Source organism: Peromyscus leucopus, chromosome 8b, assembly GCF_004664715.2.
Source record: "Peromyscus leucopus breed LL Stock chromosome 8b, UCI_PerLeu_2.1, whole genome shotgun sequence".
NCBI lineage: Eukaryota > Metazoa > Chordata > Mammalia > Rodentia > Cricetidae > Peromyscus > Peromyscus leucopus.
Window position 1 is genome coordinate 90,696,556 of NC_051086.1, and position 25,635 is coordinate 90,722,190.

The 25,635-nt window shown below is 51.6% G+C and overlaps 2 protein-coding genes across 6 annotated transcripts in view; one reads left to right on the forward strand and one right to left on the reverse strand.

The window, feature by feature from the left end:
- Window positions 1-637: 637 nt before the first annotated feature.
- On the forward strand, window positions 638-15,629 carry Etv4 (ETS variant transcription factor 4). 5 transcript variants are annotated; one of them, XM_028882553.1, is made up of 13 exons: window positions 638-834; window positions 1,330-1,440; window positions 1,634-1,727; window positions 1,954-2,001; window positions 8,457-8,510; window positions 9,864-9,990; window positions 11,112-11,276; window positions 11,456-11,724; window positions 13,498-13,572; window positions 13,730-13,798; window positions 13,990-14,162; window positions 14,391-14,492; window positions 14,793-15,629. In XM_028882553.1, exons 2-13 carry the CDS (start codon window positions 1,381-1,383, stop codon window positions 15,015-15,017), a joined length of 1,461 nt encoding a protein of 486 aa, XP_028738386.1. In that variant the 5' UTR covers window positions 638-834; window positions 1,330-1,380; the 3' UTR covers window positions 15,018-15,629. The 5 variants fall into 5 exon arrangements, with proteins under 5 accessions (XP_028738386.1, XP_028738385.1, XP_028738384.1 ...); XM_028882552.2 differs by having other exon boundaries at window positions 682-834; window positions 1,631-1,727; XM_028882551.2 differs by lacking the exon at window positions 638-834 and adding an exon at window positions 1,033-1,149 and having other exon boundaries at window positions 1,631-1,727.
- Window positions 15,630-18,048: 2,419 nt separating this feature from the next.
- The window catches only part of Dhx8 (DEAH-box helicase 8), a 36,614-nt gene continuing 29,027 nt past the window's right edge, over window positions 18,049-25,635 (reverse strand). Inside the window, exons 19-23 of the mRNA XM_028882549.2 lie at window positions 23,139-23,276; window positions 21,593-21,721; window positions 21,237-21,433; window positions 20,479-20,658; window positions 18,049-18,747 (exon numbers count right to left, since the gene is read on the reverse strand). Coding sequence (XP_028738382.1) covers window positions 18,528-18,747; window positions 20,479-20,658; window positions 21,237-21,433; window positions 21,593-21,721; window positions 23,139-23,276 — 864 coding nt within the window. The 3' untranslated portion in view covers window positions 18,049-18,527. The remainder of the gene's footprint in view (window positions 18,748-20,478; window positions 20,659-21,236; window positions 21,434-21,592; window positions 21,722-23,138; window positions 23,277-25,635) is intronic.

Sequence of the window (25,635 nt, forward strand, 5' to 3'; positions counted from 1 at the left end):
CGCTAATGCCCAGCAGTATCGACTAGCTGAGTTACCTCAGGTGAGGGACACCATCCCTTTCTTAGCTCTCTTCCATTTTCATTCGTAAAATAAAATGGAAACAATAGCTCCGCGGCACCAGGTTATGGGAAGGAAATGAGCACGTGGAGGCAGAGCGCTTCATAAATGCTAGTTACTATGGTTCCTTTGGGCACACAAGTTCGTTTGCCTCCCCCTTCCCCCAGGGGCACACAGACGTGTTCACACTCCCACGTACGCACAGAAGCACCGAGGCGTGTGCTAAGGCCAGCGGGAGGAGCTCAGGGCTCCTCAGACCCTAAAGCCCACGCCGGAACCGGTAGAGAAGCTGCCCGGTCCTCAGCTTCCCTCTTTTTTCTCAATTCTTTATGAATGAACTGAGGCCGAAAGGAGTTTATTTTTTTATGAATGGAAGTCCAAGAAGTGAATGAAGCCGAGAGACAGCCCCTACATTCTGATTGGCCTCCGTGGATGGGAAACTCCGCCCTCAAGCCAGGCTAGGCGAGTCTGCGGATTGGCGGGCGTGCCCGGCCCTGGGGTTTCATTCACAAAAGTCAATGAAACAAAGGGAACCAGGGGGGGTTGGGGTGGAGGGGTGGGAGGGGGGAGCAACGGAGGCTGAGGCAAAGGAAATGCACCAATCAGCTGCTCCCCAGGGCTCACAACTGTCTGCTGCGCCCGGAAAACAAGCCGGGGCTCTGGGGACCCGGGGCTCAGGCCGCCTCGCTCCGGCCTAGCCCCTCCACCTTAGTTGTATCATCCCCCGGGCATGCTGAGCATCCCCCCGCGGCTCCTGCACAGACGCGCGGGCCTCAGGTGAAGCTGCGCAAGGGGAAGGAAGGGAGAGTGTCTGTGATTTCCCCGCTTCATCTCCCACACACCACGCTCTCTATTCGGCGCCCGCTTCCGCACATTCCGGGGCGGGGGTGGGAGGCGTCGGGATTCGGGGCTGGAGGGGGCGCCTGAGTTATGGGCGTGCGAATGGTGTGCGCCTTGCGCGCGCGCGCACACACACACACACACCACACACACACACACTCACACGCGCGCACACACACGTCTTATGTAACCCAGCTTGGGCTGAGCAGGGCTGCAGAAAGCAGACACGCCGACCCCAGCTCGCGGGAGCAGGTGGGACCTCCTTTGGCGGGAGGGGAGTGGCGGTGGCGGCGCTCGGCCGCGCAGGTCCCAGCGAGTCGGAGAAGTTTCACTGTCCGACCCGCTGCCTCGCGATCGCTCCCTTCCCCCCCTACCCCCCCACCCCCGCGCAGCGCTCCCGGGACCGTGTACGAACTGCCTCCCCCCTCCCAGGTCTCTGCCTCCGCTCGGGGGCCCGGCCGTGTGGCCGGAGGGAGCGGCCGGATGGAGCGGAGGATGAAAGGCGGATACTTGGACCAGCGAGTGCCCTACACCTTCTGCAGCGTGAGCGCCTCGCCGGCCTCCACGCCCGCCCCCGCCCCGCACCCCGCCCCTACTCTCCCCACAGCCCCCTCCCGGGGGGTCTCAGTGGGGTCCAGGGCGGCCTAGCCCTTGAGCCACCCGGGGAACCCACCCCCACCCCCAAGCTAGACTCCTTAGGGTGATTCGGGGGCATTCTCCCCCCTCCTTCCAGCAGAAATCTCCCGGAAATGGGAGCTTGGGCGAAGCGCTGATGGTCCCGCAGGGGAAGCTCATGGACCCGGGCTCCCTGCCGCCTTCCGACTCCGAAGGTAAAGAACCAGACTTAACTGCGACCCCTCTCCTCAACCCACACACATCCCAAAGCTCTATCCTGGACCTCTCCAACCCACGTTTCCCCAAAAGTCAAACCACCTAGAGGACTCTGATCATTCTTCTCCGTCCCTTATGCCCAGTGGGGAGGCTGTAACCCGGGCTAGTCAGGTCTCTCCCCATATCCTCTCCACCTCATCACCAATTCCAATATTCACCCATCAGATCTCTTCCAGGATCTCAGTCACTTCCAAGAGACGTGGCTCGCTGAAGGTGAGTAGTTTTGTTGTCTTCCTAGAATTTAGAAGTGGGGCTTGGGGGTCTTCTCTGTCTCAAGGAGCCCTTCAGCTCCCCTCCCCCAGCCTCTAACCACTTCACTCTCCCCAGTGCCCAGTGTGGACACTTATATCGATATTTATTTTCTCACCCCGAGCCAGGCTTGTATAACTAGGCCTAGGGATGAATCAGACTATTGTGTGGGGTATTTGCTTATTTGAATGGAACTTGGCCCTAGGCCCGTTTTTTCCTGGTTGAAAATTTCATTTGCAAAGTTTGTTTGGCAGGAGGCTCCAGGCCTAGGTGTAGTGTTGGGGTGTTGGGATGTTTTAAGGGAGCAGTGAGGACCAGGAGAAATGGGAGGAATGTGTTACCTCTCTTCTGGAGCTGCTCAAATGCTGGTTTTTTTATTCCCTCCCTTTCACGTCTCCCTAACTCCAAGGGCCAATTTACTACCCAAGCCAAAGAAACGACCAAAGTTTCAATAATTCTTTTCTTGGCACTTTGGCAGAGAAGACTCAGGGCTGCCTCCCCAAATAGCCTTGATTATAATTCCAGTGGCAACTGGTCCTCCCTCCATCCCTCCTGAATACCTCCACCCCCAGGCAAATGCCCCTCTTCCTGTATGCTGGTGGGTCGGTTGTGAGCTGGCCAGGATGGGGTCAGTGGCCCAGCCTGGGTTGGGTGGGGTAGTGTGTCCTAGCTGGATCCTAGTTGGTGTGTTTTGGTGAGGTTATTTAGGCTGAGGGTGTCGCCGGCAGGGCTGCCAGAAGAAGGAGGCATGGTGACTTACAGTCCCTGGGACTCAGGAAGGGTTAATACTTACCCCATCTTAGCTAACACCCCCTTTATATTCATACTCTAAAAACGAAGAAACCGAAAGTGAACTCTTTCTTGAGGTCTTTTCTCTTCCTGTGGGCTTCCCCATTCCTCCACTCTGAGTACCTTTCTTTTGGAATTTAAAAGCCCCAAATCCACCTCTCTCAGGATTCTCTATAGGAGTGGCTTGGATGAGAAGAAAGACCACTAAGCAGATCTGTGGGATGAGATGAGGTCTGTCTTGGCCACATCTCACACACACACACACACCGCATTATTTAATATTATTATTACTGAAAATTGATTGTTTAGTATGGGGTTCATCTTCCAAAAAATATGGAACGGGGAGTGGGTGGGTTCTGGGGTGTTGAGAATCTTCCTCAGCTGAGTGCCCAGCTTCTAGTTACATGAAGAGCTTTGTTGGGTAGGCTTACCCCCTCTCCATGCTCTTGAGCTGAAGAACTCAGAGTTCCCATGATCTCTTAAAGACCTCCTTTTTTACCACTGATTTCTGATTTGGGTCTGGTTCTCTGGGTTCCCGTTCCTTCCCATCAGCTGAGGGTCCCCATGGTGGTCAGCTCCCAGGCTGTGAGTTAGCTCAGGGTGGCATTTTGTCAGTACTTGGTCTATTTGGGTGACAAGGGATGGAAAATGCTCTCTTCATCCAACCATGGGAGCCCCTCCCCTTGGTGGGGGGTCTGGTGACAGTCCATGTGTCTGTGTGTGTTAGTATGACAGCAAGTGTGTGTGTGCAAGCTTGCACGTGCGCACGCGTGCATGTGTGTGTTACATACTGCTGCCTTGGGAGTCCCTGTACATTTAAATCCAGTGGGTGGGGAGGTGGGGGTGGGGAATGTAAGGGGGGGCTGGGATCTCCTTGGTTCCTTCTCCTTCCTCCTGAGGGAGCAGCTCAGGTTCCCAGCTGGCGATGGATGGCCAGGCCTGAGGGGGGGATGCTGAGGCCACTCGCTCCTCACTCTCTCTGCGGAGACAGATGCAGCTGCCGGGGTCCTGTCCCCCTGCACCATCCCAACATCACCCCAATCTTCTTTCCTGCCTCTTCTCACCAGGTCAGTGGCCCCCTCACTGTCCAAAGGGGTGACAGGGAGGGACGAGCTCCTTTGGAAACTTGCCAGTAGTGGGGGACATCACGAGGAATGGGGCCCAGAGCCCAACCTCCCCTCTCTCAGCTTGGTTTCTTCCTAAAGCCTCAATTTGGAGAGAAACAGTGAATTCTTATAGCGTGGGTGGGGCAGTGAAGATTTGGAGGTGGTGGTGACCAGGCTGGACCCAAGCGAGGATAGAGAGAATTGGACGTGGCTTCTGGAATATCAGCTGCTGACTGGGCTTTTGGGGTGACTGCTGGTAAGGCTCTTCTGTATGCATACACATCTTCGGGGTCGGAATTTTTCTGCATAGAAGGATGAACTGAGCCGAGGAGGTTCATTTGGTTTCTGGGTGCCTGTGTTCTGTTGAGATGTTGGGGAAAGGATCAGGCTGCCACAGAGAAACCCAGGCTCGGGCAGACTGCGCCAAGATTTGGTGGTTATGTAATGTAAAAGATTTGTGGATCTGGTGGAGAGTCTCTTTGTGGAACTGTCAGGAGCCTTCAAGAACCATTAGGGACAATGACTCTGGTCTCCTTGGTAGTTGGGAACACTACCTGAGCTCTGTACGCCCTTTGTATGAAGTTTGGGGGTGGGGGGACTGTGAATTTCCAGAAGACTTATGGATAGATTTGGGGTCCCTGACGTTGCTATTCTGCATGTAAAATTGTTGGTGTGGCATCATATATGGTGATAATACGGATTTTCCTAGGATGAGAATGGTTTATTGCTGCTATCAGAATTTTAAGGGATGGATCTGGCTCATCCTCTCACCATTACCGCAGCCAAACACACCTTCAAGGGTGACGCTCTCCTGGGCCCTTTGACCTCCTTATCTATAGAGACCAAAAGAGACCCCTGGTGTGGAGAGAAAGCATGGAGGGTGCTTTCACCCATATATTTTCTCAGAGTGAAGTACAGGGAATTCAGGTGAAAGTGTGTGCATGCACCCTGGTGTCTGGGGGGGGGTCAGTCTGTTGGGGAGGGAGGGGGTTAGTCCTTAGTTCTCTCCTTAGTCTTTCCTAGTTCAATGGCTCCTCCATCTTTCTCTTTCCTCCCCTTCCATAAGGTTCCTGGAGAGGAATGTCCCCTCCACAGATAGAAAACTGGTTCCTTCCAAAATAGAGGCTGCCAGGGTGGGGGCAGGGTGCGGGTGAGAGCCCCCGGCCAACAGTGACACAATAGAGCAAAGCTCTGGAGAATGCTACCATTCACTCTTATGTGGGACTGGGACTGCCCCCACGCCCAGAGGATGACGTCCCTTTGTGGGATACATGGTAGCTGGCTCGTGATAGCCTCTGCTGCTTAGCTGGTTGAATTTCCCATTTCTTCTGGAGCCCATCTTTGGGGTCCCCCTGGCTTCCTGTTGAAGGGACAGTCCCTGAATATTCTCTGTGTGTGTGTGTGTGTGTGTGTGTGTGTGTGTGTTCGTAAGTTACACTGGGTACACACACACACACATGCTCGCATGCATGCACCTCCCTTAATCATCTGCCATGTCCCCACCTAGACAGTCTCTTTTTAGTGCCAGTGGAGCTGGGGACAGACTCTGGCACACTGGCTTAGCAGCCAAAACAGAGCCGAGTCAACAAACAGAATGGTGCATGTTCAATACCAAACATGGTAATTAAAATTTCTTCTGCTCTCCAGGAACGCAAGGCTCTGTTTCTGTTCCTATTTCTACCCTCGTTGATAGTCTCTGGGTGACTGAGGGCCCTGCGGTCCCTCTGTGGGAGAAGGCCAGTATTGGGAGAGCTGAGCAGGGAGTAGGGCTCACTCCCCATTCTGGGACGAGGATAGCGTCATCTTTGGGGGGTTCAGTCTGTGTGCTGAAGAGAGCTCTCTTCTGGGGGTTCTGGATCAACTTTCAAGCGTGAGGCAGGAGGAAAGGTCAGATGACCCACAGGGCTCTCTTGCCCAGTGGCGTCAGCAGATGCCCCCAGCCCATTACCTCACTGGAAACGGGTAGTTAATGAGGCCCCAGGAGGGGCTCCAGAGTACGTCAGTTAGCCCCTGCCAAGTTCTGCACCCCTTCCTTGCCCTCGGGACCCTCCTTGCCTAAGTAGCAGGGAGGGAAGTATTGCTCAGCCTGTTTGTTTCTGCCACCTTCAGGGTGTCTGTCACCTTTGAATGGGCCAGAAGAAATGTGTCCTTCCCTTTGACTAGTGCTTTCCAAATGAGCCAGCCACCAGGGCCATTTATTGCAAATCTGGATGCCTGTCCCACCTCTGTCTTATAGAATGACTTTCCAGATTTGAGGACTAGGAACCTGGGAACCGCTGGGGATAACACCCCTGGGTGATTCTTTAGTCAGGCTGACCAGGGGACAGCCTCTGTGGGATGTAGTTGGGCTTCCAAAAAGCTGGGGATTTATGTATACTTTTGCCGAGGGATTTAGCATCCCATTGATGTATTTGGCCACTTTGGAATTGTAGTGCGCTGATCTAAGTAAGTTCTTAACTCCTGGAGACTTCGGGTTCTTAAACTCTCTCACGCCCAGTCTCTCTATCTAAAAACTAATCATCTAAGCCAGGCATGGTCTTGCATAGGCCTGTAATTAACAACCCTTAGGAAGCTGAGGCAGGAGGATGGTGAATTTAGAATTTAAGGCCAGCTTGGAGTACCTAGTAAGATCTTGTCTCAAAAAGAAAACAAGGGCTGGGGGTTCATAAGGACCTTGATTCAACCCCCTACCATCGCAATAAGTAAATAAGTAAAAATCAACTCTAAACCTCTATCTGTAATCACTTAGTACCTCTGACGTTTGAAGCAAGCATTTGATCACAGCTTGAGCATCCTTGTAAGATGAGCTTTTCCGGTGGTGTGCCAACGCTGGTGGTAGCTGGTATGTGGAGTGGAGTAGCTGCAGGGTAAGGGGAGGATTGCTTGGCTTAGGATCGCCCTGCCTTTGGAGTCTGTGGTGCTGCTAGCTCCCCCCAGCCTGAGGATGAGTCCCCTTGGATGCTTATTCATAAATAACGATTATTCAGTTTCTGGTCTGAGTGCTAGGTAGTCATCTGAAGAAGGAAAGGCCCTTGTCCACACAGCTTAATAACTTCCTGGTGAAGAGATGAACACTAACATGTAAATATACATTAATAAGATGGGGGGAGGCGGGGAGAAAGCCAGCTGAGACAGAAAGCCAAAAGGGACAGTTTTGCCTTGAGTGGTCAGAGAAGGCCTCTAATCAGCCTGACAAGGGGCCCATCTGCAATCCCAGCATTCCAGGCAGAGTCAGGAAGATGCTGAGTGAGTTTCAGATCAGCCTGGGCTAGCTACATAGTGAGATCCTGAACAGAACAGAGGATTGGGGGTGGGGGGCAGCTCAGCAGGACTGAGGGCTGAAGGAGACCAAGGTGCTAGGGCCTATCAGCAGCAAGAAGAGGCAGGCCAGAGGGATGAGAGGAGAGGCCAAGGGCAGGAGTTCAGATTTCACATTTTAAGGGAGAGCTCAAAGTGATTTGGTTTCTGTTGTACAAAGATCACCCTGCCAGCTGGGCAGGCTGCAGACCCTGGAGCTGGTGAATGTGGAAACACAGGGTGCTGTGGCCCAGAGCTGAGCCTGTGTGCTCACATGGGATTGGGTGTAGAGTGTTCCCTACCCCTCATCCTACCCCTACGCCTCACCAGCCACTCTGAAGTCTGAGTCTTTTATCTTGCAATTTCGACATTGTCCAGTCGGCGCGAGCAGTCTCCCGGGAGTGACAGTCCAGTCTCCTGGGTCACGAGTTCCATTGTCCTGCTTCAGACCCACTATTATCTTAGACAATCAGGAAGTCCTTCTTTGTGTCTGTTCTTCTTTCTGCTGTAATTCTTTTTCCCCCTTGATAGAGAGGCAAAAGTAAACAAAAACGATGGAGTCCATTGAGGTACCCTGTGGTACAGAGATGCTGGCCCCTGGAGAATGCTCCCCAGACCTCCAGGCTTGGAGAGCCCGCCTTTCCCTTGGCTACACATCAGTGATGAGATGGTGTCTCCAGCTTCCTCCTGTCCTATTTTTACCTTCTTTTCACATCTCTGCAGCTGTTCTCCCCCGCCCTGCCCCCCCATCCCCTTTCCTAGGCTCCAGAGCTCTCCTGTGTCTCCAAAGCACCTGGGAAATTATTTGAAGTGAAGACTCCTGGACCCTTCTCAAATTCAGAATTTCCTCATCAGATTCCATGTCCACAGAATCCCACGGTTTATAATTCCTGCTCACTCCAATAGCACTCTGCTGTGAGCCCTGACAAAGCCTTGTAAATTTTGAAGGGCAGGTCCATTTGCACTCCAGGAAAATGGAGGGACCAGGGACAAAACATCTAGGCAAAGACTGGAGTCTCTCAGACAAGTTCTGAGAGTCCTCCCTGGAGCCTTCAGGCAGCAGGGGCTGGAGGGTGCGGGACTTATGGTGGAATGACCCTTGGTCTAAGGAAAGCTCTTGATTGCTTCAAGGCTGGAGCTAATCTTCAGGGTGGCGACAATGGTGTCTTCCTGGGGCTGCCACTTTGCACAGTCACACCCCAGACTCACTCTAGCCTCTCTCTGCAGCTCAGGTACCAGACAGTGATGAACAGTCCGTTCCTGATTTCCATTCAGAAAACTGTGAGTAGTGAATGCTGGGTACAGGGATGGGGGATGGGGATCAGAGAAAGACAGGAAGTGAGTCATGGGGGCAGAGAGTCACCCAGAGGAGAGCAGTTTGCTCTCACCTAAAGACAGGGTGAAAGTCAGGGCTCCTCATCCTGGAATATGGACTCCAAGACAAACGCAGTGACTGGAAATGAAGACCTTGGTTCCCCTCTGGAGCGGTAGCCCTGTGACTTGGAACAGATAGATGCTTTCTCTCTCCAGCCCAAGCCAGGGACTTGAGACAGCTCAGCAGGACCCACATTCACTGTTCTCTTATTCTCTTTAGCCCTGGTGGTGCTGCCCCAGGAAAGATTGTCAATGTCTTTGGAGAGTTTGGGGTTGGGTAAAAATGGGGTGGGCAGTAGTACTGCAGAAATACCCTACAGTATTCAAGACATCCTCCCAAATGTGACCGCAAGTCCCAAGTGTCCTGTTGAGAAACAATGCTTGGCCAGATATGGTGGCCCACACCGTAATCTGGAGGATAGTGAGCTTGAGACCAATCTGGATACGTAGCGAGGCCTTGCCTCAAATGAAAAAGAATGTCTGGTGTGGGGGCTTTTAATCCCAGTACCTGGGAGGCAGAGGCAAGCAGATCTCTGTGAGTTTGAGGACAGCCAGGGCTACACAGAGAAATCCTGTCTTGAAAAAACAAAAAAGAAAAAGAAAATATGAGAAAAGATATTTGGATATCAGGTACTGCTCTCGGCTGTCATCACCCATGAAATAAAACAGGCACAAGAATGGAAAACACAGACATCAGAACTGTGGATTCCAGGGCATCTGATGGAACTGCAGGAGGCCAGGACATCACTCATGCCAGGGCTCAGCCACAGTGGTAGCTGGACTCTGAGAACCCAGCAAGCGCCCAGAAAAGGCCAATGCTCCTCACAGATAATTAGGAGCATGTGTATGTTACTCAGCTGACATACAAGCAGGCTCATCGCCAGACTCCCTCAGAAAACCAAAGCATCTTTATAGCCCCAAATAAGAAAACATGTCTCTCACTTGGAATTTTCCAGAACACTCAGAAAGCCAAAGGACCTGGGTCCAATGTGCTTGCTTTTATGAAGGTGTTTTCTTGGCTGGGTGTGTGTGTGCTAACTCTTAGATGGTTCCCTACGAGACGTTAGCCTAATGTGTAAAACCAGTCACCACAGGAGTAACCAGAACATTCCGGAAGCGTCCAACTTTGGTGTTCTGAGAACGAGAGCCCGAAGGGAGGGTACTGCACCAGTAACCTAACCCGTCCTCAGAAAGCTGGGGTGTCACAAGCCCTGGCGGCCTCGACGTGACACTCGGGCTTTGCTCTCTCCGACCCCACAGTAGCTTTCCATAGCCCCCCCACCAGGATCAAGAAGGAACCCCAGAGTCCCCGCACAGAACCCGCCCTGTCCTGCAGCAGGAAGCCACCACTCCCCTACCACCATGGAGAGCAGTGCCTTTACTCCAGGTGAGCCCTGACCCGGGAAGGTGTGGTGAAGTCTGGGGCAAGGTGTCAGGAGGTCAAGGCTCCCTCGAGGGTTGGCGGATGGGAGGGCAGCCCTGAGCTGAGGCAGCCGCAGAGGTGAAGTTTGGACAGTGGAGGGTTTCCTAGTCCCGTAGGTAGCACTCGCCAGGATGCCTCTGAGTATTAGCAGGCGGCACCACACAGCGGACAGATGGCCCCAGCGTGCTGAGGCCTGAGCACAACGAGTCTCTTCCTGGAGGCCCATGTCCTGCTCAAACCAGTTGCCCTGGGCCTCAGAGAGATAATGTCAAGCTAAGGGGCTCAGTTCAAGGATTAAGAAAAGGAATTCACTTAGACAGGCATGATGGCATGTGCTTGAGACAGGAGGATTGTGAGTCTGAGGTCAGCCTTAGCTCCATAGAGAGGTTCAGGTCAAGCGAGACCCTGGAGATGGGGGCTGGGAATGTTAGCGAAATCGGCAGCGTGCTTGTCTAGTGCGCAAAGTCCTGATTGGATTGTCAGCACCGCATAGACCTGGCGGGCGATGATGTGCATGCAATCGCAGCAGTTGTGAGGCGGAAAAAAGAGAATCAGTTTGGAGGTCATTGTTGGTTGCATCTGGAGAGTTTGAGGCCACCCTGGGCTACATGAGGCTCTATCTTAAACAAACAAACAAACAAACAAACAAACAAAACACTTCCTACCACCTGGGAGGCAGAGGCCAGCCTGGGCTACAGAGTGAATTCTAGGATAGCCAGGGATACACAGAGAAATGCTGTCTCAAAAATACAATAAATAGGTAAATAAAATTGCTGGGCAGCAGTGGCACACGCCTTTAATCCCAGCACTCGGGAGGCAGAGGCAGGCGGATCTCTGAGTTTGAGGCCAGCCGGGTCCACAGAGGGAGTTCCAGGACAGCCAGGACTACAGAGAGAAACCTGTCACCGGGGGAGGGGGAACCACAAAACCCAAAAATTTAAATAAATATATAAATGAATAAAATTTTCACCCAGCTCCTCTACTACTACAGTTGTAATCATCACTTCCGGGGGGGATGAAGGGTAGAACAGATGGTCACCTAGTTTCTCTGTCCCCTCATATTCCCATCTCCCCTTCAACTCCAGTGCCTATGACTCCCCCAGACAAATCGGCATTAAGTCCCCCGCCCCTGGTGCCCCTGGACAGTCGCCCCTGCAGCCCTTTCCCAGGGCAGAACAACAGCAGAGTCTCCTGAGATCCTCCAGCTCTTCCCAGTCCCACCCTGGCCACGGGTACCTTGGTGAGCACAGGTAAGGAGACAGATCCACAGTACCGAGGGACCCAGGCCTCGCCAGGCTGTCTGGGCTCAGTTCCCTAGTTCTCCATGGAGACCTGGCAGGGAGGAGAGGAGCACCTGTCAGCGAGTGATAGGCTCAAGGGGACCTAATGGAAGATTCTCTTTTCTTCCCTCTCCATCCATCACGTCCAGCTCCGTCTTCCAGCAGCCCCTGGACATGTGCCGCTCCTTCACATCTCCTCAGGGAGGGGGCCGGGAACCTCTCCCAGCCCCCTACCAACACCAGCTGTCGGAGCCCTGCCCACCTTACCCCCAACAGAGCTTCAAGCAGGAGTACCACGATCCCCTGTATGAACAGGCTGGCCAGCCGGCTGCGAGCCAGGGTGGGGTCAGTGGGCACAGGTACCCAGGGGCGGGGGTGTTGATCAAACAGGAGCGCACAGACTTCTCCTATGACTCAGGTAAGAGACTCTTGGGGGGGCGGGCACCAGGTGGCGTGGCATGTACTCCTGTGAGCAGTGAGGTGAAGCAAAGGTCCCTAGAAGGTTTGTGCCTTCCCATGGTTCATAATCCAACTCATTCACTTTTTAAAAAATATATTCTAAAGAATGATCATTTTCTAGCCAGTTGACATCCAGATAAAATGATAGGGTATATAACACCTTTGCCCTTACAGCTTTTGGCAATAAGAAGGGTTGGGCATTTATTTCTGTTAGAGGTTTGGGAGTTTTAATTAACGCACTAAGACCAGAGTACTGTGCCTGGAACAAGAGTATGCAAGCCAGAGGATACAAAATGAGATTCGTCATTAGTCCTTGTCTCCAGGAGCTGAACATGTGTACCCATGTAGTTCAAGCACTTGGGAAGTGGAGGCAGGATAATCATCGGCATCAAGGCTAGCCTTGACTAGTGTCCATAAAAAGAGAGAGAGAGAGAGAGAGAGAGAGAGAGAGAGAGAGAGAGAGAGAGAGAGCGAGCTGTGGTTGTTCATTCCTATTACTGTCAGCATTAAGGAGGGGAGGGCAGATGGTTGGCCATGAGTTTAAGACTAGCCTGAGCTACATAATGAATTTCAGGCCAGCCTGGGCTACAGAGTGAGACTTTGTCTCAAAAAAAAAAAAAAAAATGGAGGGGGTGGGGAGAGAGAGAACACGCTGCAGAGCTGGCTGGAAATTGCAGAATTTTTCTTTTCCTGGTGCCCACAGTATTTCTGGGTCAGGAGCTGAACCACAAACTCCTAGCAGCTCCAGGGAGAACAGGATAGGTGCTTCCCTTCCTCACACCCTGGCTGTGCCACCACCCTCCACCCCCGCCCCCAGCCTGGTGAAGTGGCGGCTGGAGGAGGGAGATGCTCTGAGTTGCTGACCTTCAAAGGCTGGAGACCGGAGGGGATCGTGTTACTTGCCCTTGAACTCCTGCCCCTCCTCCCTCCGCTTTCCTGAATGGAGTCAGGAATTCCATTCACAAAATGGAGGCATGAATGAACCCTCCCTCTGTCTCCTCCCCCGAGGTGTCGGGTGTCAGCGGCTCATTCATAGGTGGGAGCGGAGGGGGCGGGAAAGGGTTGCAACTTGAAGCGTGGCTTCACACAGTCGCTTTCCCTAGGTGGAGCTGGGAGGTTTCAGTTCCATGGCGTGGAACCCAGTAGAATGCACTTAGACCCGAGAAAAAAAATCAGCTCTCTCTCTCTCTCTCTCTCTCTCTCTCTCTCTCTCTCTCTCTCTCTCTCACACCACACACACACACACACAGAGAGAGAGAGAGAGAGAGAGAGAGAGAGAGAGAGAGAGAGAGAGAGAGAGAGAGAGAGAGAGAGAGAGAGAAACAGAAACAAAAACAGACCACTGGGCTTGGAACCTGACCTGCTGACCGGACATGTGCCCATTCAGAGGAAGTCTTAGACGAACCCTTCCCAGCCTCCGGAGGTTCATCTCTCACCCCCTCCTTCCCCTGAACTCACAGGAAACAGCTGCTCCCTGGAATCTTGGGCCTTGCGGAACAGGCTGCCTGGTCCCAGCTGCTGTCCCATGCCCTCTGCCCCAGCCCTCAAACTGGGGGCCTCAAGCTTCCAGCTCCCTCTGGGTGAACTTCCCCTGGGATTTGGTAGCAAAAGGACAGTCGCTGGACCGCAGGCCAGCGACACGAACTTCTTGAGTGCATAGGGCTTCTTCCTCCCCTGCTTCTCTGCTTCACTTCAGTCACTTAACAGCATCACCCTTCCTTCCCTCCCCCAGATGTCCCTGGGTGTGCATCCATGTATCTCCACGCAGAGGGCTTCTCTGGGCCCTCTCCAGGTGATGGAGTGATGGGTAAGGCAGCCCCTTCCTTTCCTGGCTAAGGCCTCCTAATGGGGGGAGGGATCCTTGCATCAGGGAGAGTCACCCCAGGCAGGAGTGCCTTTAGAGTGTGTGGGGTCTCCAATCAGTGAAGCCTCAGATCTGAGCAATCCCCAACTTCCTCCACAAGGTTATGGCTATGAGAAATCTCTTCGACCATTCCCAGATGATGTCTGCATTGTCCCTGAAAAATTTGAAGGTCAGAGAAGAGTCTGCAGAGGATGGTCAGGGCCCTTCTTCTCCACCCCATCACACTGCGTCCTATAAGAGTCACATTTCACTGTTGGGAGAGGTTGGGACACACAGGAAAGTTTGGGGACGTCCCATGCATGGGAAGGGAAGGAGGTCGGTTCGGGGATATGTACCTCATACCTATTTCCACTTTCCCAGGAGACATCAAGCAGGAAGGGGTTGGAGCTTTCCGGGAGGGGCCACCCTACCAGCGCCGGGGTGCCTTGCAACTGTGGCAGTTTCTGGTGGCCCTGCTGGATGACCCAACCAATGCTCACTTCATTGCGTGGACAGGCCGGGGGATGGAGTTTAAACTAATTGAACCTGAAGAGGTGGGTGTTGGTTCCCACCCCTCTCTCCAGCACTGTAGGAGCCTGGAGAGGAGAAAGGATGGTTCACTGTCACCCTCGGGCTGCTGACCTAGTCTGAGTCCGTTGTATGGTAACAAGTCAAGATGATCTCAGCACCAAGAATCTCAAATGCGCTTTCCACCCTCCCCTGCCCCCCATTTTTCCTCAGAGATGGCATCTCCACCCAAATACTTTGTCTCTTGTCCCCAGGTCGCCAGGCTCTGGGGCATCCAGAAGAACCGGCCAGCCATGAACTACGACAAGCTGAGCCGCTCACTGCGATACTATTATGAGAAAGGCATCATGCAGAAGGTCGGGTGAGGTCTTGGCATGACCGTGAGGAGGGTTGGAGGGAGGGCTGTGGGCCGAGAGAGAACACGCTAAAATGTAAATCCCACCATTCCTCTGGAAAGTTGCTAAACCGAGCAGTCCCTAAGCATGCTGAGATTGAAATGTGTGAACAATCCCGAAGAGAGTGGGTTTCAAGAGGAACCAATGGGGGAAGGCAAGGGGTCCTGATGTGTTTCTGTGATCCATGAGAAGGGCAGGATCTTCTAAATTCCCTGTTGAGGCAGGGTACACATGTCTGCCCTGACAGCCCTCTCTCCACAGGTGGCTGGCGAACGTTACGTGTACAAGTTTGTGTGTGAGCCCGAGGCCCTGTTCTCCCTGGCCTTCCCAGATAATCAGCGTCCAGCTTTGAAGGCCGAGTTTGACCGGCCAGTCAGTGAGGAGGACACAGTCCCTTTGTCCCACTTGGATGAGAGCCCTGCCTACCTCCCAGAACTGGCTGGCCCCGCTCAGCCCTTTAGCCACAAAGGTGGCTATTCTTACTAGGTCCCAGTGGCTTCCCCTTGCCATGGGTGGGGCTGCCCAGTGTACATATCAACAGATTTGGTGTTGGGGAAGCCCTCGTGCTCATACCCACAGAAGTCTCTCGGATCAGCTCTCCACTATCCCATCTTACTCCTGGCCAGACTCACCCGAGTCTGCAGGAAGGACAGGGGAGGCAGGACAAGTCTAAGGGCAGCAACGCTGGAGTCCACTGTGGTTCACCTCTGCCCCCAGGAGTTCCGCCTGGCCTCTGCCTAGGTCTTACTGGGAGGCAGTTCCCCACTCCCACCACAGAGAACCAGTGTTTGTTCTGTTCTGGGGACAGACAAGGGGCTTTGAAACTTTATTATGGCAGCAGGGCCAAGGGGTTCCTGGGACACCCCCACTTCTCCCGCCGTGGGAGACGGAAGCCTGGGTTCTGGGCTCTGCCCTGAGCCGGGATCCTGTGTTCTTGGTGCTGTGCTCTTGGGGGGCAGGAGCAGGTGGAAGGCAGCTGGGGTGGGTGCTGGGCAGAGGCAGGGACAGAGAGGTCCTGCTCCAAGGGGCCTACCCATGCCTAGTTCCACCTTCACCTCATCTGCCAGACATTAATAAACACCTCTGCTTCTCCTGTTAGTTCTCGGGTGCTCTTTGCTTCTGTGAGATCTAGGGTGGGAAGAACTATGGCCATAAAGCAAATGACCAGAGTCTGAAGTCTGTCCCAAGGCATGTAAGCATGATGACGTGATGATGCTGTTCCTGGATTCTAGCTCAGGCCCTCCCTTGCAGATCTGGAGAAAAGCAAGTCCCCTCTGGCCGTTGGTTTTCCTCTAGAAAATGAACTTGGTGAAATCTGCTCTTCCCCAGCCCAGGATCGTGTGAGGATCCAGAAATAATGGAGAGGGTACTTTTTAACCCAGATGGGGCCCCTTGACTGTCCCTCGGCTGGCCTGCCCCAAGGAATGTCCCCAGGGAGACACCAGTCTATGGCTTTGTGATCATAGTTGTTCCCACAACCCGGAGACCATGTTTACCCTAACTGCTTGTCCTTCCTCCTCCACGAGCTCCAGGTTGCTGCTTTTACTGAGGTCAGGGACAAGTGTTTAGAGAATGGAAAAGGAGAAAGGTACCCAAACAAGACGCTGCACGGGAGGAGGTGACAGCAGGTTCTGGGCAGGCTTTTTAGGGGGGTGGCAGACACGTCACAGGGTATGACTGAGGAGCTGTGACAGGCAGATCAAGAACAGGAAGGGACAGAATCTGTATCTAGAGCCAGCTTTCTAGAACTTGGCTCAGTTAAAAACAAGTCCATTCAGCGGAAAGCCAACTGCTACCCACAAATACAAGGCACCACTTTTTCCTAGAAACACCGAAAATCAATGTAGTGACTCAATTCAGAACTAGAGAAAGAAAACCAATTCTGGGGATTAAAGTTTTAGGCGGAGCAGGCTGACTCTGTGGGTAAGGGTTGCTTGCTTCCTGCCAACCCTAGCTACCCAGCATCCACGTGGTGGAGAGAGAGAGAGAGAACAAACTCCCTATGGGTTGTCCTCTCACCTCCACACACACACACACACACACACACACACACACACACACACACACACACACACACACACGCTCGCGTACACACACTCACACGCACACACTAGTGGCCAAGAAGATTCCAGTTCTGTGCACAAGACCCACCCACATCATCTGGGCTCTCAATCCTAGGAAATACTGGCTTGAGAAAGAATGAGAGCCAAGGACCTGGGGAGATGACTCAGCTATTAAAAAGTACTGGGGACTCTTGCAAAGGACCTGGGTTTCTCAGCAGCCACATGACAGCTCACAACCATTTGTAACTTGAATTCCAGGGGATCTGGTACCCTCCTCTGACTTATGCAGGGACCCAGCATGACATACAAATGGCACACAAACATGCCTGATGCAGGCAAAGCTCCCACGCACATAAAATACTTTAAGCAATTTTTTTGTTTCTAAAGAGACAAAACTGGCCTGGTGATGTACACCTGGAAACCCAGCACTTGGAAGGCTAGATCCAAAGGCAGCCTGGGCTATAAAGTGGGACCCAGTTTTAAATACACATTGGGGTATGGAAAGAAATCAGGGCCAAGGCCCCCACTGCCCATTGTTGACAGGCTAGCTCACCCTCCAAATCTCAACAGGAGACTTCATCCCCTCAAAGTAGTCTTGGCCGGTAGTTGAAACGGCTATTCTGATGGGCAGTCGGGTCAGACCCAGGTACTGTCACAGCAGAGAAGAGGCACCAGATCTTGAGTAACAAAGTGAAGGAATATCTACAGATGCATCCATAATCAGCTCTGTGGTCCTGACCTATTAAACACCCTTTCTGGGGCTGGGGCTCAGTATGGAGGATATACATTCCATCTCCAGTGAGGAGGAGAGAAGAGCCGAGAGGGGAGAAAAGGACAACAGTCTGGATGTTAGCATGGCCCCGAGGGAGGATGACATGTACATCTGTCAACTGTCCAGTGTTCCTTAAAAAGACCAGGAGCTGGATGCTGGGTTCCTACTTCTGTTTCGAACAGGTCCTCCCAGGGTGACATCTAAGGACACACATTCTGTCCCTCAATTCCTGGTCTATGTTCCTTGGATTCTTTCTGCTGGCAATGGTGGGAAGGAGGCTTTGCTCAGTCCATTGAAGACTTCAGGAGGAAAAAGCAGAAACAAAGCACAAATAGTGTCAATACTTGCTGTTTCAAAGGAAACAGAACGCACTGCTCAATGAGGAGTGTGACAGAAGGGACGGGATTGAGGAGAACTTTGTGTTCAGATGCCGCATCCCCAACCACCAGGCACCAGGCTGAAGCACTCTGTACAGACTTGGTTAATCTGGGGCCATGTGCTCTCAAGGCCGAGCTAGCGCCAGTGGTGCTGACAGACTGGAGGTTTGGCCTTAGCATCGTTCCTGGACCCAGAGAGGTTCTGCTATTAGGAGACTCCACCACGGGCCCCACCTGAACTTGGGCTGGGAGCCTGACATTTCAGCTGCCCCCCCCCACCAAGAAAAAGTCATAATAAACCATTGTTTCCTTAAGAAAATAAATATTTCCAGGAGGTAAAAATCCAAATACAGAGGCTGGGGAGGGGTAGGGAGTGAGGTCAACATGGGACATGAGTGTCACAGTTCATTCCTTCAGCAAGCACAAGCTGGGGCATCAGGGCCCTTGCTGTGTGTCATGCATCACCCATGCCAGGATGAACAACTTGTCCGATTTGTGTGTGTGTGTGTGTTTTTCTGAGACAGGGTTTCTCTAATGTGTAGCCCTGGCTATCCCAGAACTAGCTCTGCAGACCAGGTTGGCCTCGTACTCAGAGATCTGCCTGCCTCTGCCTCCCAAGATTAAAGGCTCTGGCCAAAGTCCTGCTTCAGTCTGTTTCTATTGTACACTATGAAGACAGGTTTGGAAAACGCTCAGTTGAAGACAGGCCGTCACAGGAGCGGCTTGTCATCAGCCAGAGGAAGCCACGAGCTGCAGGAGAGGCGTGTGAGTGCTCAGCTCATGTTCAGCGCCGCCGGAAGGCTCGGGAGATTCTCCAGGCATTCGGCTCCTCATAGCGGTTATACAGCGGCTCCAGGCGCTGCTGCTTCTTCTGCTTGCTCAGCTTGGTCGGGTCGGAGACCTTGAAGAAAGCTGGAGCAAACTCCACCAGCCACCGGGGGTCGATGGTGGTGACCTCACGCATGTACTCCTTGGTGGTCAGCACCAGTTCATGGTAGACCACCCTGTGGGAGAGAGACAGGACTCAGGCCTTGGATCAGGCTCCACCCCACAGCCAGTCTGGTCCCCTGGGGACCACAGCTAAGCTGACAGTTTGTTCTATCGTTTCTCCTGTCTACCCTTCAGGAGACTGTGGTCTGTTTATGAAAGCCACACCCCATTACTGCGAGCCTACCCTCCTCCAGCACAAGACTGCTGACAGGGAAACAGCTCTAGTCCTGTCTCAGGCCTGAGCTCATCAAGTGACAGTCAAACAGCTCTGTCCCTCTCTAAATCCCAGGTCCTTTCCCAGACAGGGTTTCTCCGTGTAGCCCTGGCTGTCCTGGATCTCGATCTGTAGACCAGGCTGGCCTCGAACTCACAGAGATCCATCTGACTCTGCCTCCCAAGTGCTGGGATTAAAGGCGTGCACCGTGCCACCACTGCCCGACAAATTCCAGTTTCTTGATCTGTAAAATCAAACTGGTTTCTCAGCTGGTTTCCACAGAATTCCAAGGTTCTGGAGAGGGGCTACAGACATTACTACCAAGGGATAGGGAGGGCCAAGCGGACAAGGCACAGCGGGTAGTGCCGGTGTGGGGGCACACACCTTTAAGTGTACGTGTGTGTGTGTGTGTGTGTGTGTGAGCTCGTATGTGGAGATTAGAGGACTACTCTGAGGAGTCGGTTTTCTTCCTCCACCTCCACTTATGTGGGTTCTGGGGATGGAGCTCAGGCGTCTGCCTGCCCGGCGAGCACCCACACCCGCTCAGCCATCTCTCCAGTCCTGCTTTTGTTTGTTGAGACTGCGTTTCCATGTGTAGCCCAGACTGGTCTCAAACTCAAGGCAATCTTCCTGCTTCAGCCTCCTGAGAGCTGGGATTACAAGCATGAGCCACCATGCCTGGCTTAAACTTTTAAAGACCATGCTGGGTGTAGTGGCACACGCCTTTAATCCTAGGATTTGGGAGGCCAAAGTAGGCGGGTCTCTGTGAGTTCGAGGCCAGCCTGGTCTACGTAGTGAGATCTTGCCTTGAAAAAAACTTTTTTTTTTTTTTTTTTTTAAATATGTATTTATTTATTATGTATACAGTGTTCTGCCTGCATGTATGTCTGCAGGCCAGAAGAGGGGACCAGATCTCATCATAGATGGCTGTGAGCCACCATGTGGTTGCTGGGGATTGAACTCAGGACCTCTGGAAGAACAGTCAGTGCTCTTAACCTCTGAGCCAACTCTCCAGCCCCGAAAAAAATCTTTTTAAGACCATCTCATCAGTAGATGATTTCTAAGATCTTCCCTACTTTCACTCCTACAATTTACTTCTCTTAAAGGGGCTGTTTATGGAGTGGAAAGACAACTCAGTAGGTAAAATGCTTGCCTTGCAAGAATGAGGATCTGAGTTCGACCCTCAGCCCCTACATAAGGCTGGGCATGGTGATGTGCACTTGCAACCTCAGTGCTGAGGGGTAGAAGCGCCAATCGGGTCTCACTGGTGAGCTCCAGGCAACAAGATTATCTTAAGAGGAGAAAGACTGTGTTCCCAAGGATGGCTCCTGAGGCTGTCCTCTGGCCCCTACACACACACACAGAGGTGCCACTGTACACACATAAACACACACATTAAAGGAAAAGAGGGGGAGCTTGGTAGTGTCCCTACTTTGAGCTTCTGCTACTCTAGAAATGCAAGCAAAATCAAAATGAGAAGTGGGGGTGGTAGAGACTTAGGGGTCCTCTCTGCCCAGGATGTGCCACCTACCATTCCGGCTGCCTGTTGAAGAGAGCACTGGAAGGATGGATATAGACCACCTGCTGGTCAATCAGTGTCCGGTAACCCTCCTGTGGGTCCTTCTTGGCAGCATTCCGGAAGAACCCGCTGCAGATGGCCTTCTGCACTCGGACTGTGGACTTCCCGCAGGAGACCACATCCAGCTTGTGCCTATCAGGACAGTAAGAGCAGAGAAGACATGAGCCTGTCAGTGAGCATGTGTTGGACCTTCCTCGAAGCACTACAGAGGCAGCGCTGGACATGGAGGGCAATAGGAAGCTACAAAAGTCAGACACTTGGCTCAGGCAAGAATTCAACCCCGGACTAATAATCCAGAGGTTTGTAAGCAAAGCATTCCTTCCCTCTTCCCCACCTTCAAGACAGGGTTTCTCTGTACAGCCCCAGCTGTTCTGGAACCTGCTTGTAGACCAGGCTGGCCCCAAACTCAGAGATACACCTGCTTCTGCCTCCCGAGTGCTGGGGTTAGAGATGTGTGCCACCACCGCCCAACTACACAACGCACTCTTAACTAATTCAATTCTCTTCCTCTTTGGAAGTTTCTGAAGATCTTAGCCACACGCCTGCCTGAGGAGACAACCCACAAGAAAGATGAACTCTGGAGGAAAAGGTTCTGTGGGAAACGAGCACACAGGTGCCTGCAGCTGTGCAGACGCATTTGGAGGCGAGCGGTCGTAAGACCCGAGGAGACATGGCCACCCAAACACAAACGTCACCCATTCCTGACTGACCTGTCCATTATGCCCAGCATCTGCTTGCGAATATCCTGGGCCCGGCGTAGGGAACGAGCCTGGATAAAGTTCTCATAACACCACGGGTTGGAGAATTTGTTGTTCTTCCAGGAGTTGTACACGGCCAGCAGGGTGAGATGGTCCCCTTCCGTCTGGTGGAATTTGGCCTTCTTCTGATCTGCAAGGGCTTGTTTATCCTGCCAAGCAGTTGGGCAGAAAGTCACTCCTTACCTAACAACTACTAAGTGAGCAGCTAGCAGAGAACATATGGGCGCCTTGTCATAGCATCTCTAACACACACCACAGCCCAGGCTGATGTCACCACACCCATCAGGACATGGGGTTGAGCACCTTACCTTGGGTCGGTAGAAGACATTCTGCACAGACAGCATGGACACAATAGTCAGCATCTCTTCACTACAGCCCAGGTGCACAGACATGATGAGCATTTTGCAGAGCATTGGCTCCAGAGGAAACTCTGCCATCTACAGGAAGAAGAAATAACTACAACTGCTTCCCTGTAGACAATGCACATGGACTGACAAGCCATGAAAGGCACTCACTAGTCAGTGGAAAAGACATCACAGACGTCCCCATCACAGATGTGGGGTGCCTGTCTCCACCACAAATTTACTTTGCTAAACAAGCTCTCAGAGCCTAAGGACGTAACTGCTGTTGATGTAAATGAGAATGTTGCAGATACCCTTTGTTTTTGAGACTATACAGGGAGCTAGTCCCAGGCTAGCCTGGGCACATACAGAACAACCTGTTCTAAAATAACAACAACAATAATAGTAACAATCATAAATATAACCAAGACTAGATTCAATAATATATACTGAGTAAAACTAATTGTAAACAGTCTTTTTTATTAAGAAGAAACATTTTAAAGTGATAATATAAAATTCAAGTTGAAAAGCAAAACCTGCCAGGCAGTGATGTCACACGCCTTTAATCCCAGCACTCGGGAGACAGAGCCAGGCAGATCTCTTGAGTTCTAGGCCAGCCTGGTCTACAGAGTGAGTTCCAGGACAGCCAGGGCTACACAGAGAAACCCTGTCCCCCAAAAACTAAAACTAAAATGTTGGAGCATCATCTTTTTGTACACTGTAAAGATGTCTCGCTCTGATTAGTTCAATAAAAAGCTGAGTGGCCAATAGCTAGGCAGGACTTCCAGGCACAGAGGACACTGAAGAAGGCGGAGTCGCCAGCCAGATGTCGAGGCAGCAGGACGGGCAGCACGGGGATGAGGTGGGAGCCTCATGGAGGAGAGCAAACTAATAAAGCAGGCTACCTCAAACTACAGGAGCTAGTTAGGAACAAGCCTAAGCTAAGGCCAAGCTTTCGTAATTACTAAGAAGTCTCTGTGTCAATTTTTGTGAGCTGGCAGCCCAAAAGAAAAGTCTGTCTACACTAAAATAAAATAAAAAAATAAAAAGGCAAAACTTCAAACTGGTAAGATGGCTTAGCAGATAAAGGTAGTTACCACATAAACCTAGTGACCTGAGTTCAATTCCTAGAACCCACTCAAAGGTGGAAAGAGAAAATCAGCTCCACAAACTTGGCATCCATGACCGCCTCCAGCATTCACACACAATAATAATAATAATAACAACAGTAATAATAAGCTTTAAGTAAAAATAAACTCCACTCATTTCTTGAAAGAAAATAAAAGGCATTTAGGGCCAGTTGTGGTGTCTGCCTGAATCCCAGCACTTGGGAGGCAGAGGTGGGAAGATCAGAGTTCATCCTTCGCTACATAACAGTTCAGGCCAGCCTGGGCTCCCACTATCCATTCCCCTCCACCACCTTCTAAAGAGCATTTAACCCACTCAAACCTTCTCCAGGGGAGACTGACCCAGGCATCCCCCACAAGGCACCACAAGTTCTCTCTGCCCTTACCCTGCGGCCCAGGCGAGTGAGCAGACCCTCGTCATCCAGGGCGCCCAGTGTATACAGCTGCTCCATGGCTGTGATCAGAGTTTCCATCGGTGGGGCATCCATGAAGTCAAAGGACAGCAGGTCATTAATGCCCATGGCCTAGAAAATACAGTGACAGGAAGATGAGCCTCCCCAGTTAACACAGAGGCATCCCATCATATGCTCCACTGTTTCTTCAATGCGATTAGGAAGCCCAGGCAGAGTGGCAGGAACCTCCAGACTCTGACCACATGAAGCTCAGAAGATTAACAACCATGTATTTTCTCAGGAAACTCTCTTCCTGTCTCCACTGTGGAGTGCTGGAATTACAGGCGGGCACAGCTATGCCTGACTTATGCAGTGCGAGGGAAGGAATTAAAGGCTTCATGAATGGTACGCACACACTCTACCAACTGAGCTAAACCCCTAGCCCCCTCAGGAAACTTAAAAAAAACATTCCTTCTGTGCTAGAGAGATGGCTCATAGGTAAGGGAACTTTGCTGTTCTTCTGGAGTTCAGGCCCCAGAACCAACACTGGGCAGCTCACAGTCAGTCAATCCAGTGCTCCGGCCTTTTAAAACACCTGCACTCATGTGCAAACACCCACATGCAAATACACATGCTATACATAATTATAAATCTTAAACACACACACACACACACACACACACACACACACACACACACACACAGACAGAACAAAAGGGCAAATTTTAACTCAATTTTGAAAACAGGCTGAAGCTATGTGAGATGGTACACACCTTTAACCCCAGCACTCAAGAAGGCAGAGATAGGTGGCTCTTTGTGAATTCAAGGCCAGCCCTACATATAGAGTGTTCCTGGCCATTCAAGACTATATAGTAAGACCTTGTCTCACTGACGCCCCCCCCCCAAATGGGTTGGTAAACTTGGTTCAAAGTCATTCTTGACTACACATCAAGTTCTAAGTCAACCTGGAATATATGAGTCCCTGTCTCAAAACACCAAAAAAAATGTCCAGTTATATGATCTATCTGATAAAACTGTTTCCTGTGCAAACCTGACAATCTGCGTTTGATCCCTAGATACCACACCCGCCCTCCACGGTAGGAGAGAACCAACTCCCAAAAGTTGTCCTCTGACCTCCGTATGCATTCCACACACACTCATCTCCACTCTCGGTCACTGAACAAAGGAAAAGGCTCACAGGAGATGTGGGGTGGTAAGCAAAGTTGGAGATTTAAACAGATGTTTCACCAAAGAAGAACACGCGCTCAGCAGGCAATGCGAGTGAAAACCACAGTGCAGTAGTGTTGCAGCAGGGGTGGCAGGATAGAAAAAAGAGGACGGCCTGTAGCCTTCTTACAGGAGTATGGAAAGTAGTTTGGTGGTGGTTTGAAAAGTAAAACAAGGCCTGGCCCGGTGTTTTTCTTAATTCTAGCCCTCAGGAGGCAGAGGAAGGGCTCTCTCTAAGTTTCAGGATAACCAGGGCTAACAAATTATCAAAAATAAAATGTTTTAAAAAGTTAAACATAGATTTACCATATGACCCAACTTATATATTCCTAGGTTTATACTTAAAAACATCAAGAGGAGGCTGGAGAGATGGTCAAGTGGTTAAGAGCACCCATGTCAGGAGGCTTACAACCACCCATAACTCCAGCTCCAGGACATCCACCAGTCTGGCCTCTGGGAGTACCTGAACCTATGTGCACATATCCACACACACACAGACACACACATAATAAAAAATAAATCTTAAAACACATATTGAGGGACTGGAGAGATGGCTCAGCAGTTAAGAGCACTGGGTGCTCTTCCAGAGGTCCTGAGTTCAATTCCCAGCAACCACATGGTGGCTCACAACCATCTGTAATGAGATCTGGTGCCCTCTTCTGGCCTGCAGGCATACATACTGTATACATAATAAATAAATAAGTCTTTAAAAACAACAACAACAACAAAAAAAACATATTGAGGGGTCAGAGAGAGGACTCAGCAGTTGAGAGCACTGGCTTCTTCCAGGGACCCAGGTTCAATTCCTAACACTTATGGAGCAGCTCACAACTCTTGCAACCTCAGTCTCAAGGGATCCAATGCCCTCTTCTGGCCTCCTCGGGCACGGCATACACATGGTAGATAGACCAGACACGCAGACAAAGCACCCATACACATGTAAATAATCTAAAACATGTTGAAAGCAGGAACTCAATATTGTCCCTCATGGTCACAGCAGCAGAAGTCTGAAGAGTCAGAGGATAGAAATACCCCGAATAACCATCCTCAGATGAATAGAGGGAAAATGCACTGAACACTTGCAGTGGAAACATTATCCTAAGACAGGCATGAAATCCCAGCACACACTACACCCTGCACACACCTCAAAAGCATTCTGCTAAGTGAAGCCAGGAAGACACTGCAGGACAAACGCTGTCTGAATTCACGTGTGCACGATACGCAGACTGGGTAAATGCGCACACTCAGAATGCAGCGAAGTTAC

Coding starts and splice junctions, on each gene's coding strand:
- Etv4 (XM_028882552.2), top strand. CDS start 1,381: ATGGAGCGGAGGATGAAAGGCGGATACTTGGACCAGCGAGTGCCCTAC. Junction 11,277..11,455: donor GGGTACCTTGGTGAGCACAG/GTAAGGAGACAG, acceptor CATCACGTCCAG/CTCCGTCTTCCAGCAGCCCC. Junction 14,163..14,390: donor AACTAATTGAACCTGAAGAG/GTGGGTGTTGGT, acceptor TCTTGTCCCCAG/GTCGCCAGGCTCTGGGGCAT.